This window comes from Eumetopias jubatus, unplaced genomic scaffold (assembly GCF_037043125.1).
Source record: "Eumetopias jubatus isolate StellerSeaLion01/CBP00866 unplaced genomic scaffold, mEumJub1_p1.0 scaffold_10, whole genome shotgun sequence".
Lineage (NCBI taxonomy): Eukaryota > Metazoa > Chordata > Mammalia > Carnivora > Otariidae > Eumetopias > Eumetopias jubatus.
Window position 1 is genome coordinate 69733300 of NW_028274816.1, and position 16227 is coordinate 69749526.

The 16227-nt window shown below is 42.1% G+C and overlaps 1 protein-coding gene across 8 annotated transcripts in view; it reads right to left on the bottom strand.

Moving 5' to 3' along the window:
- ULK2 (unc-51 like autophagy activating kinase 2) overlaps positions 1 to 16227 on the bottom strand; it is an 82803-nt gene that overhangs the window by 11327 nt on the left and 55249 nt on the right. For 5 of the 8 annotated variants that reach the window (XM_088027945.1, XM_088027941.1, XM_028089524.2 and 2 more), the window contains 8 exons: positions 14064 to 14209; positions 13294 to 13359; positions 11952 to 12032; positions 10150 to 10436; positions 8615 to 8802; positions 8108 to 8211; positions 1637 to 1786; positions 132 to 340 (listed from right to left, as the gene is read on the bottom strand). In XM_088027945.1, the coding sequence (XP_087884071.1) occupies positions 132 to 340; positions 1637 to 1786; positions 8108 to 8211; positions 8615 to 8802; positions 10150 to 10436; positions 11952 to 12032; positions 13294 to 13359; positions 14064 to 14209 (1231 nt within the window). The remainder of the gene's footprint in view (positions 1 to 131; positions 341 to 1636; positions 1787 to 8107; positions 8212 to 8614; positions 8803 to 10149; positions 10437 to 11951; positions 12033 to 13293; positions 13360 to 14063; positions 14210 to 16227) is intronic. The other 3 variants (XM_088027942.1, XM_028089528.2, XM_088027944.1) reach the window with 2 other exon arrangements.

The following is a 16227-nucleotide window of genomic DNA, read 5'->3' on the forward strand; positions in this document are numbered from 1 at the left end:
ACTCTGAAAACGTGTCAGCAAAGGTTTTCAAATAGAAAAGACAAGCTAAAGAAAAGAAAAAACCCGTCGGAACTTTCGAGAGCATTTAGCTCTCCTGCCGTGGCTACAACACCCTCCAGGGCTCTTCTCACCTCCATCAGTGTCTCCTCTGGCAGTTCAGGGGCCTCAAAGGTGATGAGCCCCTCCAGGCTGGGGGGTGAAGCACCATAAGACATGTATCTCAGGCTGGGCGCGGCCTCGGCTCCGGGAGGGGAAGCCCCCCAACCCGGCCCCGGCGGGGAGCCCATAGCCACACGGCCGCCGGCCGAGCACAGGGAGCCCGCGGAGCTGCTGGAGCCCGCTGCAAGGAGAGGGGACAGTGAGGGCGTGGGCGGGGCGGCTGCCCCGGCCCCTCCCGCCAGCCCAGGAGCAGTCACGGACCCCCTACCGCAGCGTTATGAATAGGTCTTATTTTTCCAAGTTCACCTTTATTCCTCCCTTATACGCCTATTTCATAGACATCATCATGGCTAGTTTTTAAACAAGGTTATAGCATATACATTTTTCCCTGTTGCCCCATAGTCCACCTCATCATTAAACGCAGTGGATGCGTAGCAGTTCCCTAAATTTATACATGGGATGATTGCCCAGAGGATTAACACTACTTCTGATTTTTTATATCACAGATAACACTATAATGAAATCCAAAGTTTTTCCTTCTTTTGAATGATTCATTTGTGATAAGTACTCTGAAGTGGTATTGTAAACAGGAATGGGATTACCACAGATCAAATGTTACAAACATTTTTACCGCTCTTGTACGAACTGCCACGCTACCTTCAACAGCAGGTGTGAGTAAGCACACAGGTCCCACCAAACCTCAGCAACACTGGGTACTACTTTTAGTGTCGGCTTAGTTAACAGGTATGAAATAGCACTTTCTGAAAATGACATTTTATTATCTAATATTTTTAATAATCTGAAGAACAAGACTATTGGCTCCTACTTCCTCTCTCGTTATCTATTTATAATCCTTTGCTTATGAATATCCTGACATCTTGATTGGTAACTTACGTAGCATAAGAGAATTTTACAGGACACAAGGTACAATATGGATGACAATGCCAAATGATAACTCATTTCAAGTCCAATCTAAATACTTTCTTAATTTGGGGTATTAATAACCTATTTATAGAGTATGGATGATAAAACCAATCTACTGGCCTATCTAAATGCAGGTAGGATTAAGTGCAAAGATTAGGACTCAAAGTATGAAAAAAGGTGAAACTTAGGTCACTAAAAGAACAAAGCAACCATCTACCATTTCAAAAAATTTACCAGAGGTACTAAAATAGGCCTTTAATATAAGAAGCACCATAGATGCGTAGCTCCTTCATCATGGAAAAGTCACATTTATGTTATATTGTTATAATATAGTATTATAAACATACAGTACTTTTACTTTATAAAGCCCCCCCAAAGGTCCCATTTACACCCTATAACCCTTTAAGGTCAAGAAAATGATGATCTCAATGTCATTGGGAAAGAAACTGAAGTCCAGAGAGGTTGAGGGACTCGTCTGAGTCGCATCATCAAGTCACTGACAGAACACTGCACTCCAAACACGAGCCAAAACGAAAGCAAGACAATTCTTCACCTGAGGTTGTTCTTGTTCGGAGGACCATATGGGCAGCAGTGGGGGCCGCAGCACTGTGTGGAGGAGATCCTACAGTGAACAGGACAGCCCTGGAACTTGCTGCTGTTCCCAGAGCAGGTGCCAGTCCACCACCACAAGCTCCTGCAGGGGCTGCAGGGAAAGTTGACAAAACGTTACATTGCTTCCACTGTGTTTATATTTAGGGGTGAGATTATAGGGAGACGTTTACTTTTATAGCAGGGTTTCTGGGGCTTTTTTATATTAAGTATTTATTACTCTTGACATCAGAAATTCAACACAGATCACCATTAAGAGTATCTTAGGGTAGTCTCTTCTCTACCTAGCTGTGAATCTTCCTCACACCAAAGCCTCCTATTCAGAGTCACTTCTGTATACTTCTAAAGGACACAAGCTGTAGTCACACCTGGTAAGGATCATTCGAAGAAGGGGAAACCAAGAGCTTAGAATAAAAATATGAGGGAAAGCCAAAGGGAGATCAGGAGTCTCCATGGTGTAAGAGCTTTAAGAGACAGAGAAAGCTGAGTCAATGGAATTGCAGCCGTACATCTGTCAGGAAGAAATGCGGGTGGGGACCCAGTGTCAAGGGGCCTGATGGGCTGAACGTGGGCTAAAGGAAGGCAAGGTGGAAAGCCTCTCTCCACCAAACTAAGCAGAATCAATAAAAGTTGTCCAAAGCTTTTTCACACTCAAGCATCTCAAAAACATTACATTTCTGACGCCACAGAATGGAGGTAGGAGTTAACAACACAAATCACAAAGTTAAAACCAGATATAGAAAAAAACCTGCCATCGGGGCGCCTGGGTGGCTCAGTTGGTTAGGCGACTGCCTTTGGCTCAGGTCATGATCCTGGAGTCCCAGGACTGAGTCCCACATTGGGCTCCCCCTGCTCAGCGGGGAGCCTGCTTCTCCCTCTAACCCTCCCCCCTCTCATGTACTCTCTATCTCTCTCATTCTCGCTCTCTCAAATAAATAAATCTTTAAAAAAAAAGAAAAAGAAAAAGCCTGCCATCAATGTCCATCCTATCCACAACAGAGCATAACAAACTTGAAGCATCTAATTAACAGAACAGAGTTCATAAAAATCTTCTCGGGAGCAAGGAACAGTAGGTGGAAACTAAATAGTATCTATTATTACATGAGATGTACAAAATGACACAGATACTCTATGTTATGAACGATTTTATTTCAGTAGGTATACATGTATTTAAAGATGGTCATGGATAATTTTAAGAGCCAATGACCCTATTTTTCTTACGGTCTTAAGTTTTTCCTACTATCAGCAGTTTTTATTTTCAGAAACGGAAACTTCATGATTAAAAAGAGAAATTTGTGATTTCAAATGATGATAATAAAGTTCACGTGGAAAAGGGAAGAGAAAAAGAGGATAAAAGTGATCAAAGATACATTTTATGCCTAAATGTTGTTTAAGGAGAAAAATCTGGTTTCATATACACAAACTTGGACTTAAATTACAACACATTCATGCAGAACTTACAAACCCTATAAATTTAAACTAATCTGTAAAGGGGGATGAGGCATAAAGTGGTCTTTCAAACAAGCTAATTTCAAAAACCGTTCCAACTTGTAGTGACTGACTTCCGGTAAACAGCACATAGAACGACGACTTCCAGGACGGCAGTGTGAAGTGTGAGGAGCATCACAGACCTGCTTCTCAGTGAAACAACCGTAACTGGTGAAAATTAATTTTTTTAAAGACTTATTTGTTCATTTAAGAAAGAGAGAGGGGGGTAGGGACTGAGGGAGAGAGAGTCTTAAGTAGACTTGGTGCTGAGCGTGGAGCCCAACATGGGGCTCGATCTCACGACCCTGAGAGCACAACTGAGCAGAAACCAAGAGTCAGACACTTAGCTGACTGCACCACTGAGGCACCCTGGTGAAAATTATTTTTTTTAAAAACAACCACTTAGGGGCACCTGGGTATATGCACCCGTATGTTCAATGCAGCATTATTTACAAAAGCAAAGATATGGAAGCAACCTAAGTGTTCACCAACAGATAAAGATGTGGTGTGTAGGTGGTTTACTTCTACAATGGAGTATTATGCAGCCGTAAAAAGGGATGGGATCTTGCCATTTGTGACAACGTGGATGGACCCAGAGGGTATTATGCCCAAGTGAAATAAGTCAGACTGAAAAAGACAAATACCATGTGATTTCACTCATATGTGGAATCTGAAAAACAAAACAAATTAATAAACAAAAAGCAGAATCAAACCTAAAAATACAGAGAACAAACTGATGGTTGCCAGAGGGGAAGGGTGGGGGGGAAAGGCAAAATGGGTGAAGGGGAGTGGAAGATACAGGCTTACAGTTATGAAATGAGTAAGTCATGGGAACAAAAGGTACAGCATAGGGAATAGAGTCAATGATACTGTAACAGTGTTGTATGGGGGCATATGGCAGCTACACTTGTGAGCACAGTGTAACGTACAGAGATGCTCAATCACTGTGCTGCATATCAAAAACTAACATTGTATGTCAACTATACTCAAATAAGAAAAAAAAATTTAAAGTAAAGTATGATAATGTCTCATCAAATAGAGAATATCAATAGAGAGAGAAATTATAAAAAAGAACCAAGTGCAAATTTGGGAGTTAAAAAGAACAATAACTGAAATTAAAAATTCACTCCAGGGGTTCAACAGCAGATGTGAATTGGCAGAAGAAAGAATCCATGAACTCGAAATAAATCAATAGTGTGCAATGTGAAGCACAGAGAGAGGAAAGAGAAGAGAGCCTCAAAGAACTAGGAGACACCACTAAGTGTACCTATGCATAATGTGTATTCTATGCACGATGGGGGTACCAGGAGGAGAGGACAGGCAGAAAAAAATATCCAAATAAATAATGGCTGAAAATTTCTCAAGTTTGATGAAAAACATTAATCTGTATATCCAAGAGACTCAACAAACTCAAAGGAAGATAAACTCAGAGAGAGCCACACCCAGAAACATCACAGTAAAACGGAAAAAGCAAAGACTAGGAGGCAACCTTGGGAGCGGCAGGAGAAAAATGATGTGTCACTTACAGGGGTTTCATTCAATCTACAGATCAATTTGGAAAGTACTGCCATCTTAACAATATTAAGTCATCTGATCTATAAACATGGGGTTTCTTTCCATTTAGTTATGTCTTCTTTAATTTATTTCATCAGTGTTTCGTAGTTTTCAGAATCAAAGTTTTATAGTTTACAAGTATAAATTTATTCCTAAGTATTTTATTATTTTTGATGGTATCTTACATGGAATTGTTTTCTTAATGTCATTTGCAGATTGTTTCTTGCCAGGGTATAAGAAATACAGTGAATTTTTGGGTACTGATCTTGTACCGTGCAACACTGCTGAATTTATTTGTTCAAATAGTTTTTTAGTGGATTACACTAGGATTTTCTACATACAAGATCATGCAATCTGTGAATAGAGGTAGTTTTACTTCCTCCTTTCCAAGCTGAGTGTTTTGTTTTTGTTTTTTGCCCAGTTGCCCTGGCTAGAGCCTCCGATACAATGTAGAATAGAAGTGGTGAGAGCAGATACCCGCGTCTTCTTCGTGATCTTAGGGGGAAAACATTCAACTTTCATCATTTCACCATGTTAGTTGTGCATTTTTCATAGATGTTCTTTATCAGGTGAGTAAATTCACTTCTATTCCTAGCATATTGAGTGTTATTATTACATTAATTGATTTTCATATGTTAAAGCAACTTGGCAATCCAGGGATTTCATTTTAGCAGGTGACACTAATATTCATAATGGAAACTCAAGGACCCAGAATAACCAAAAACAATCTTGAAAAAGAAGAACAAAGGTGGAGGACTCACATTTCCTTGGTTACTATAAAGTACAGGAATCATAGCAGTATGGTACCAGCATAACAGACGTATAGATTGATGAAACAGAATTAGGGGTCCAGAAATAAACACATTTATAGTCGATAGATTTTTTTTTTTACAAGGCTGACAAAACAATTCAATGGAAGAAAGAATAATCTTTTCAATAGATGGTGCTGGGATCACTGAATATCCACACACAAAAGAATGAAGTTGGACCCCTACATCACATCATCCACAAGAAGTCAGTCAAAATGGATCACAGATCTAAACGTAAGAGCTAAGATATAAAACCCTAAGGAAAGAATATAGTTAGGCAAGGGTCATACGTTACTTAAGAAGGAGTATCTAGGGAAACTCAAAAACAACAAAGAAAAGTTTAGCTTGACACCTATAGCTACAGTAAACACTAAGCACAGCCGAACTCCTAGCCAGGAAAACAAAAAAACTTTATACTGTTTAACTCAGTTCCTTTTATCCAATATATGATGTCAGACTTTCAAAAACAAATTAAAAGATATACTAAAAGGTAAAAATAGTTTGATGAGACAGAGCAGTCATCAGAACCAGACTCACCTACAGCACAGATTGGAATTATCAGACTAGAAATTTAAAATAAATATGATTAATATGCTAAGGGCTCATTAGGGAAAAGTAAACAACATGTAAGAATAGATGGGTAACATAAGCACAGAGATGGAAACTCTACAAAAGAATCAAATGAGAAGTTATAAATCAAAATCACTGAAACAGAAATGAATAGTGCATTTGATGAGCTCACCAGTAGATGGACATGACTGAGGAGAGAATCAGTTAGCTTGAAGATGTGTCAATATGAACTTCCAAAACTGGAAAGCAAATACAAAGACGAATGAAAACAAAGACAGAATATTCAAGAACCACAGGACAACTACAGAAGTATAACATATACGAAATGGGAATATCAGAGGGGGAGAGAGAAAAGAAGAAATATTTGTAGTAGTAATGACTGAGAATTTTCCAAAATTATTGACAGAACCAAACCACAAATCCAGGAAGCTCAGAGAACACCAAGCAGGATGAATACCAAAAAAAAATCACACCTAAACATACTATATTCAAACTAGAGAGAATCAAAGACAAAGAAAAAATCTTGAAAGAAGCCAAAGAAAAAACACCTCACCTATAGAAGAATAAGAGCAAGAATTACATTGGACTTCTCTTCAGAAACCATGCAAGTAAGAAAAGAGTGGAGTATTCTCTTTGGATTAGAAACCACATTCAATCAGATATTTGATGGTCCAGATATTTCCTTCTTGGGATGCTAATGGGAGAATCAATAAAAAAATTACAGAGAAAATGAGAACAAAGAGATTACAATAGTGATTCTCAAATTTAGGTGTATATAATAATCATGGGGAGAGGTTTTTCTTTTAAAGATTTTATTATTTGAGAGAGAGAGAGAGAGCGCACAAGCGGGGGCGGGGGGAGTCAGAGGGAGAAGCAGGCTCCCTGCTGAGCGGGGAGCCCAACACGGGGCTCGATCCCAGGACTCTGGGAGCATGACCTGAGCCGAAGGCAGATGCTTAACTGACTGAGCCACCCAGGCACCTGGGAGTTTGTTAAAACTACAGATTCCTAAAATCCATTCCCAGGAAATTTGGTTAAACAAGTCTGGGTTATAGTCTGCAACCTGCCCTTCATTTTCTGTTTTGACAAGCAATCCAAATAATCTAGATGTGGGTCTATGGACAGGTTACAGTCTCTAAACAACTATGAAAAGGCTAGGGGATATCAGTGACCTATGGGTTTTTTTTGTAGAATCTACTCACTGTATAAGAAATGCTCAAGAGTACATGTTTGTTTAAGCTAACTTTGGCCAGTATTATCCTACCAATAAAAACCAATCTTGGGTCAGAATTCTTCCTAACTGGTGATCTTTGAATTATGAAATTCTTAAGAATTATGAAATTCTCATAACTGGTGATCATCAAGACACCCCACAAGCACCTGTCTTGATGTGCTAAGAAAAAAGATGAAGCGGCAGGGAGTGGGTGCAGAAATCTCAGTAAGTGCATGAACAGTCAACAGAAGCAGATAGGTAAAATACTTTCTGTTGCCCTCCAACCCAGCCAAAGATGTCCATGTCCTAATGCCTGGACCTGTAAATAGGCTACATTATATGGCAAAGGGTAATTAAAACTGCAGATGGAACTGCCTTAAATATAAAGAGATAATCCTGGATTATCCAGGGGGTCCAATGTAATCACAAGGGTCCATGAAATGTAGAAAGAAAGGCAGAAGGTCGGAGTCTAGACTGGCCATCGCTGGCTTTCAAGATGGAAGGGGACCCCAAGCCAAGGAGTGAGGGCCGTCTCTAGATGCCGGAAAAGGCAAGGAGATGCATTCTCCCCTAGAGCCTCCAGAAGGAATGCAGCCTTGTCAACATACTGATTTTAGCCCAGTGACACCCACTGCAGGCCTCTGACCTCCGAAACTGTACGATAATAACGTCTGTGTTGTTTTAAGACACCACACTTGTGATAATCTGTGGCAGCAATAACAGCCAACCAGCGCACATACTAACGGACTACCTACCTAGAAAGAAACCACATTTTTCTTACCTGTATCCATCGGTCGTTCTGTATTTAAACTGTCCGTGCTGCCCTGATGTCCACCTAAAGGTATCTTCACTTGTTGATCTGATAATTTCCCAGTACTGACAGATCTAGAAAGAATGATGTTCATAATGGAAAAGTATACTTAAAAATTCCAAATATTTAAATAATAAGGGGGATTTAAGCTGAGCCACAAAAGGGTTGATGGGAAGTCAAGAGAATAAGGAGACAGAAAATAGACACCAGACAATTCAAGGCAGAGATGAACTTCAATAACCAAGACAAACAAAAAGCAGACATAGAACATTCAGGAAATTCAGTGACAGCTCTGTATTCACAGTTAAAGGAAGCACCTGTGGTTTTCATAGATTCTAAATGTATACAGTTCGTATTATGGACCATGTGGTATAAACCAGCCACTAAACTAATTTGGTCTGGTTTGTCTTCATAACAGAAATATATGCACTATTACAGTTTTCACATTGAAGGCTGGAAGGAAATGGTGTCTTTTACCTGCCAAACACTGCTTTGTTCTGCTGCTCAGACTTCTGCCTCTCACTTCCTTGAACTAAGAGACAATGAGAGCATTCCCGTGGGTCATTCCCATCCTTAGACTGCCCTTCAGAAGGCCCGTGACGAGTAACCAAGGCTAGCAGGTTAGAAGACGCTTGGGTTTTAGGTATTTTGAAAGGAGCTGTGGTCTAAGGAAACATATGCAAGCTGGTTACTATGCTGCATGCAGCATTCGGAATTGTCAGGAACGTCGGTCAGACCTGGCTTCACAGACTGACTTCCACAGACAGCTCTGGGACCTTGGACAGTTCACTCCTACGCTCTAGCCTCAATTTCCTTTCTTCGGGAGTAAGTGGGCTAATGTATAAAAAGCATTCAGCATAAAGTACTGAGACTGTGCCTGGCTCATAGCAAGTCCTCATTAAATTGTAACTATTCTCATCAGGGATCTTCCATAAGGTACAGTAGCCCCCATGCACGGTTTTGCTTTCTGTGGCCAATTCTGGTCTGGAAGCAGGTGATCCTCCTCCTGATGTCTGGTCAGCAAGTCAGTGGTAGCCTACCAGCCGTCACAGGCCTACCTCACTCACTCACTTCATCTCACCTCGCAGGCATGTTCCCACCTTCCACCCTCTGCTTCTCCAGCTCCCTCCGCCCCTCCCCCCACCGCTCGTGCCCGCTCACTCTAAATAAATATAATCTTTAAAAAAAAAAAAAAAAGACCTCCCCCCATGATTATTATATATTATATATATTCTGGGTGTATTTTGGGAGAGAGAGAGACCATATTCACATAACTTTTATTATGGCCTACTGTTAAAACTCTTCTATTATTAATTATTGCCATGACTCTCTCAGTGTGCCTAACTTCTAAATTAAACTTTATCATACTATCTGTGGTTTCAGCCATCCGCTAAGGGTCTTGGAGCAATATCCCCTGGGGACAAGGGGACTACTTACTAGCTCATGGCCTACCGTAGGGAGCTCAGCTAAGCTACTCCACAGCATTGCTGATTCCGCATCATCTTTGTGTGGCCACGTGGCTGCAGGGCCTTAAACGGACACTAGCGCCTCATGTAAGCGCGCGCCCCTGAGAGCAGCCTGCGGTCACAAGTACATTTAATTCTGGAGAGGACTCTGCCAACGACCCTGGTGGTCTAAAGTCTCCCCGTCCCCCAGGCTTTCCCCTTGGGTGTGGAACACATAAGACTCCTGTGGAGCTTACCAGAATCCCATTCTTTTGGTTCGAATTGACCAATCGTGCTTTAGCTCAGGAACCCCCAGGTCCTTCATCCCCGGACCCTAATAAAGGCATGTGCCCCAGGTCCTGTCTCTGTTCGCACCTGCCTGGACATCCCCGTGCAGCCTCTCGAGACATACTTCTGCCAAGACATGTGAGTAATGGACTTCCCTACTGCAACTTCTCTTGTGGTCTGCTGTTGGACCTGAGCTCACCACACAGCACCCTGTGCCCCACGTAACAAACGTTAATTCAACAAAGTCGCAACGCTGACAAAAGAGTTTAATGAACGCACCTTGGTAGGAGAGCCAATGATGGTTGGTAAAGGAGTTTTAAAGAACCAGTCCGAACCGCGAGGAGAGGACCCCATGTGCTTGGTGGGAGAGGTTCCAAGGCTGCCAGGCCGACTGGGCTGAGGTGAGTAGCCGTACCCAGCCCCAGCGTGGGACGGGCACACGGGGTCCGAGTGCTGCTTTCGGAGTTTCTGCTTGTTCTGGTAGATGTCGGTGAGGGTAGGGGCGCTCTGCAGTCTAGCACCCAACAGGTGAGACTGTGGTGATGGACCCTGTGGCACTGGGGAACCTGCCACGGACATGCATGCAGGTTAACCCAGAGCACAGGCAAACACTGAAGAATTCAGAGGACAGTTCTTAAAATGGGAAGTCTATGAATGTCATGTTCTTCAGGAGATATTTTAAAAACTGTGTATTTGGCAAGAGACGATTTGGGGCGATAGAAGGTAATGGTGATGGGTATGTTAGCTGCTCTCAGCAGCAGCTAGCAGGTAACTCAGATTACTGTCTGGTCTAATTAGCACAAGAGAACTATATCATGAATGGCCAAAGTCAGTAAAAACTACCAACACCCATGTTGAACAAAATGATTTCTACTTTTTATGTGAATACGTACTTGGGGATATCAATGTATTACTGTCTTTTCTCACATACCAGCTAAAAGAAATTTTCAAACCAATCCAGAATAACTCTTTATCTAATTAGATCATATGCTTTTCTGGGATTTTATTTTACTTGTCTAAAAATCACAAGCATATATAGATAATGTAGTTATTTTTATCAGTTTCATGAATGAAATTCATTTATAACCTAAAGTGCCCATATTCTCTTCAAAGAAAACACTTGTCCTCAGGTACTCTTGCCTCTTAAGGGAACACCATATTAAGAGCCCGAGAAACAGGGTCTTGATATGGTGAAGAGCTGGAAACAGCAAGGGGACTGCCCCACACAAACCTTGTTGTTGCCAACTTCAGGTCTACTAAGCAAGCCTGGAGCTCCAGTTACAAATTCTTCAGAGCTTCTTGCAAGCTAAGCTACCACCAATAACGGTACGGACCTATAACCATAATCTTCCCAAAAAGGAAATGAGAGCTTTGGCTACTGACCACTCCTAGCTTAATCTCATCCTAAATCTGGTCTTTAATCTTTCAGAACTGGGTTCTGCCGTGTGTGTGTGTGTGTGTGTGTGTGTGTACACGTGTACATGTGTATAAATATGCACACACAAATAAAATTAGTAGCAAAATGTTATAAATCTGGAGGAAGTTATCTAAGATTTATTTTTAGGCAAACACAAAGTATGAAAAACTAAGAAAAGTGCTTTTCTCAGTGACACAGGATTCCTTTAATTAGCCAACTCCTCAGATGCACATACAATAAAATTTGACTAATGAAAGTGTGATTTGCATGTATCTTTTCAGGCATATGTATATCTTATATTAAAGCAAATAAACTATATTTCTTGTTTATCTCACGCTAACTGGCAGCTCTTATCAAGAATAGTATTAATCAAAGGAATGAAACTTCATTTTCTAGATTGATTTTCATTATCTATGTGACAATGACCAAAATTTGGCGCAGTTAATTCCCAAGACTTACTTTCATAAAAGAATCAGATACCCCAAAGGAGATATTTGATTGACTATATGATATGCTAAAACATTCTAGACCAAGATTCTAGAAAGTAGGACAACAGATAGAATACTTCGTATCAGTTCTATTCCTTTGATAAGACTAGAAAAACATAACTCAAATCCACTTACAACGGGATTAAAATTATTAATATACCAAATAGGTCTCCTACCTGATGAGTTTCTACTCCTGGACTCGTGACCCTGAGGATGCCCACAGCAGCACTGACTAAACTGCTCAGGAATGGTCCCAACTATGAACAGGGAAACAGGGAAAGGAATGAGAGGTGACTCAAAACCAGTGAAGGATGGAAGCAGGTAAGACATGCACGAACTGCACGGTACATGACAGTTTATGAAGCTGGACGAGCAAAGATTTATCTCAGCTGGCGTTTACTGAGCGACCAACGTGCCAGGTGCTGGGCACGCTACAATCAAAAGAACCACAGAATCTGCCCTGACACAAGAGCAGCAGGAAAGAAAGCCATGCAAACAAACTGATGCCTGTAACAGGTACATCACTGAAGACAGAGAAGTACAGAAGCTCGCCGTGTTTGAGGCCTGTGGAGCTGCAGGGGGCCCAGCTGCTGTCCCTGTGTATCCACTACGTTCCTGATGCTCCTGCCAAGGCATGCTCCCCAAGGCTCCCAGCCAACGACTGCATGTGGGTGTGGCACTAATTCAGGCTGGGTCAAGCAGGTCAGGGAATCTCGACAATCTAGTGTTTGGGGACACTCCTTGGGCCTGGCTAAAGCGTTCTTAGAATTAATTCCCTCTAGTCAAGGCTCCCCTGCCCACTCCTCCTACCTCCCTCTCTCCGTCATGGGGGTCAGAGCTACAAGGAGGTCTGAAGGGGCTCCCTCCCTCAGACTCCTCCTCCCCCCAACACCCTGTATCCATCACAGGTGCCTCCCCCGTCGTTCTGGGACGACTCTGCAGCTCCCCTCTCTGCATCTACCTCTGAGAACCCAAAGCAACCAGAGGAAGAGCTGGGAGAGCTCAGGGGTTGAAGTAGACAGGAGACACTGATCAGGTGGTTAGGTAGGCAGGCAAACGTTAGATCCCGAGGAGGGGCCTTTTCCTTGAGTGCAAGGAGAAGGCTGGGACCTTGTCTCTGAAGACCCTGATGTGCCCCAGGAGCTGCTGAGGGGGTGAGGGAGGGTGAGGGAGGGCCAGGATTTTGTTCCGGGAAGATTTTTCAGCTAAAAAGCAGCTTCAAAACCACTGCAACAGGTGTGGTGATATACATTTTTAAAAACATTATTATGGTGTTTTTTTTTTTTTGAATCAGGGCTCCTGGGCATACTTCAATCCTTCTTGCTCTGCCTCCTCCTGAAATTTCTTCACATCCCCTTACTCTTACTCGGCAGTTCTGCCTGAGGGTAGAGCCCTTTACAAGTAAAAAGTGTATAAAAGGGATCTTATGGATAAAAAGTATCTCCATTGGGTTTGGGCTCCAAACGCACAAAATCCAAAGCCCTAGATAATAGTCCGTGAAACACCTACCCTACTTACCACTCCACTTTATGAGGGTTAAGAGACAGTTGCGCACACAGCAGGGCTGGCTGCAGTCCACAGGGCCTTTCAGAAGTAAAAAATACATATATTTATACGGGGTGCGGGGGGCAGGTTTCAGACCTGCCACCTCGGGCCCTCTCTGCACACCCCCGTCCCCGACCAGTGCTGTCTCCCTCAGGTTCCGCAGTAGCAGCTGCTTTGGCCTCTCTTGCACGTATCCTGAAGTTGAGCATTTTCTTTGTCTCTCAGTTCCACTAAAACTGTGGTTTAAGGTTCGTCTTTCTGTTTGGCTGCGGTTTTATTGGTGCTGTTTGTGTGAGCATTCTCCCCTGTGCCGTGCAGGCTTCCCAGGAGAGGGGGAAAGACCCTTCCTCCCGGAGCTGGAAGGCCCTGTGGACTGCAGCCAGCCCTGCTGTGTGCACAACTGTCTCTTAACCCTCATAAAGCGGAGTGGTAAGTAGGGTAGTTGTTTCACGGACTATTATCTAGGGCTTCGGATTTTGCGCGTTTGGAGCCCAAACCCAATGGAGATACTTTTAATCCGTAAGATCCCTTTATATTATTGTATTTTCAATAGAGGTCCCAACAAATGTACCTAGAGATGCTCGTGTGGGGGCCGGGAGTAAGGTAGAGAGTGGAAGGGGGAGGATATGGCTCCCCATCAGCTGAGACTCACTGCCATCGTGAGCCAGCGCTCCTAAAACAGCGTCATGTCAGATGTGTCACAGTGAAAACGAAGTTGGAAACAACAGCTTTCCTCTCCTTACCCAAAGGGGAAGGTGAGTAAGGCCTGGAAGATCCAGTGGAGAGTCTTCGTCCAACTGCGTGTACGGTGTCTGCAGGCGCTGGGGAGCAGGATCCCAGCCGGAGGAAGCCCAGCGGGCTGGTGTTAGACCTTCGCACCACTGCAGATCTGAAAAGAAAAATAAAACTACTCCCTCTCTGGCAGGTTCTGAGACTCTCTTTTTTTCCTTTTTTCTAAAACGTCCTAACAACGCGCCATGGAGTAGAAGTTCTAAAAATACGTAATACAGTCACATGGGACAAATATAAAATGTATAAAATTGTCTGGCATGAAGATTCCCTTCCATCCTTGGATTCTGTCTGCCTAATTCTCGACACCCCCTCAGCCTACTCCAAAGGTTACCACTATTTTTAGTGTCTAATATATCTTTCCAGAATTCTTTAAATCACATACAAGCAAACAAACTGAAAATATAATCTTATTTTCATCTTGTTTGAACAAAGGTAATATATACCATACCATTTTCTTTTTTTCTTTTTGGTTTTAGGTTCCCTTTACATTCTTAAAATTACTGAATATCCCAGAGTTTTTTTTTTTTTTTTTTTTTTTTTAAGAGAGGGAGAGAGAGGGGTGGGAGTGGAGGAGGGGCAGAAAGAGAGAGAGAATCTTAAGCAGGTTTCAGGCCCAGCACGGACCCCAACACAGGGCTCGATCTCACGACCCTGAGTTCAACACCTGAGCTGAAATCAAGAGTTGGTCACTTAACTGACTGAGCCGCCCAGGCAACCCTACCCCAGAGTTTTGAGCTAAAACTGGAAAAATTTGGTAATAATTCATTAAAAGTAATAAACTTATTACATCTAATGTAAAATTATGAAAATTAATTCTATCTTCCAAATAAAATAAATTCATGAGAAGCATGACATTGTTTTACATTTTTAAAAATCTCTAATGTCTGGCTCAATAGTTGGATTCTCATAACTGTTTCTGCATTCAATCTTCCATGTAGCACAATATATGGGGGGACGCACATGAAGAATATCCAGCCTTACACAAATACGTAGCCAGAAAAAGGAGGAATATTTTGGTAGCCTTTTCAGATATTTGTGATACTCGTCTTTGATACTACACCAAAACTCAGCCGCCATTGAACATTTCTAAAAGAACAGCTGCAATGAGGAATCTGAAACCAAGGCCAATGAAATTTTGTTTTACATTAGGCTCTAATCTTTTGCGAGGTATCTTGTACTTGGACTGGATCTTTTATCCATGCAGGATTTTTAAACATCTGGTATTTTGAAAAATGTTGATTGAATGAGTTATGCAGATATTCCAAATGTTGATCCCCATCATACAGTATCGAAAAGTCACATCTATACCAAATTATCATCACAAATCTTAACAGAAATGGCCGTCAAGGCATAACAGAAGCTGTCAAGATCACATGGGTGAATTTGTTTTCAAAAATTCTAACTTTTGCTCAAGAGCTCAAATTTTATGTCACTTGTTTTCCAGGAATGGCAGACTTAGTTCATTTTCAACAACATGGCTGCCCGATGCCCACAACCGATAGCTCGTCAGCTGTTCTTTCGTGAAAAAACGGTATCCCGTGAAAAATGGGGCGAGTTCAACTTGCAACTAAAACAATCATACAACTGCTTCTCCTTTTAAGAGAACTACTCCAATGTGCACCAGAAGTACTTTATGCTCAGAAGCCACTCAAGGTTGCGATTTTCAAAGAGAAATAATAACTTTTACTGCTTCCTTAAAGACATTCCTTGGTACCACTAATGTGTGGTGGTAAAAGATGTGAAAAATCACTATGCAGTTGGGTGCCACTACCTTGATGCATTTGAAGGCACCAGCAGTTTGCACATCATTGCTTCTGCACCATCAGTGCATATGTCAACATGGTGAAACAAAGCAGTGTCCCAGTATCATTATGAAAACAGTCTTGACCTCCCGGACGTTTCGAAAGGGAGCCATACACAAACCACACTTTGAAAACCACTGCTAGTTCTGCTATCACTTTGCTTTTTCCATTTTGTAATATACATTGGCAACTTTTCTACCTCAGTACATAGAGAGCTTCCTTCTTCTTTAGGGAAGGTGCTTCACTGTCACAGACGGACGTTAGTCACTTACTGGTGGGTACGTGGCTTATTTCTCATCCTCTATATTCTAAA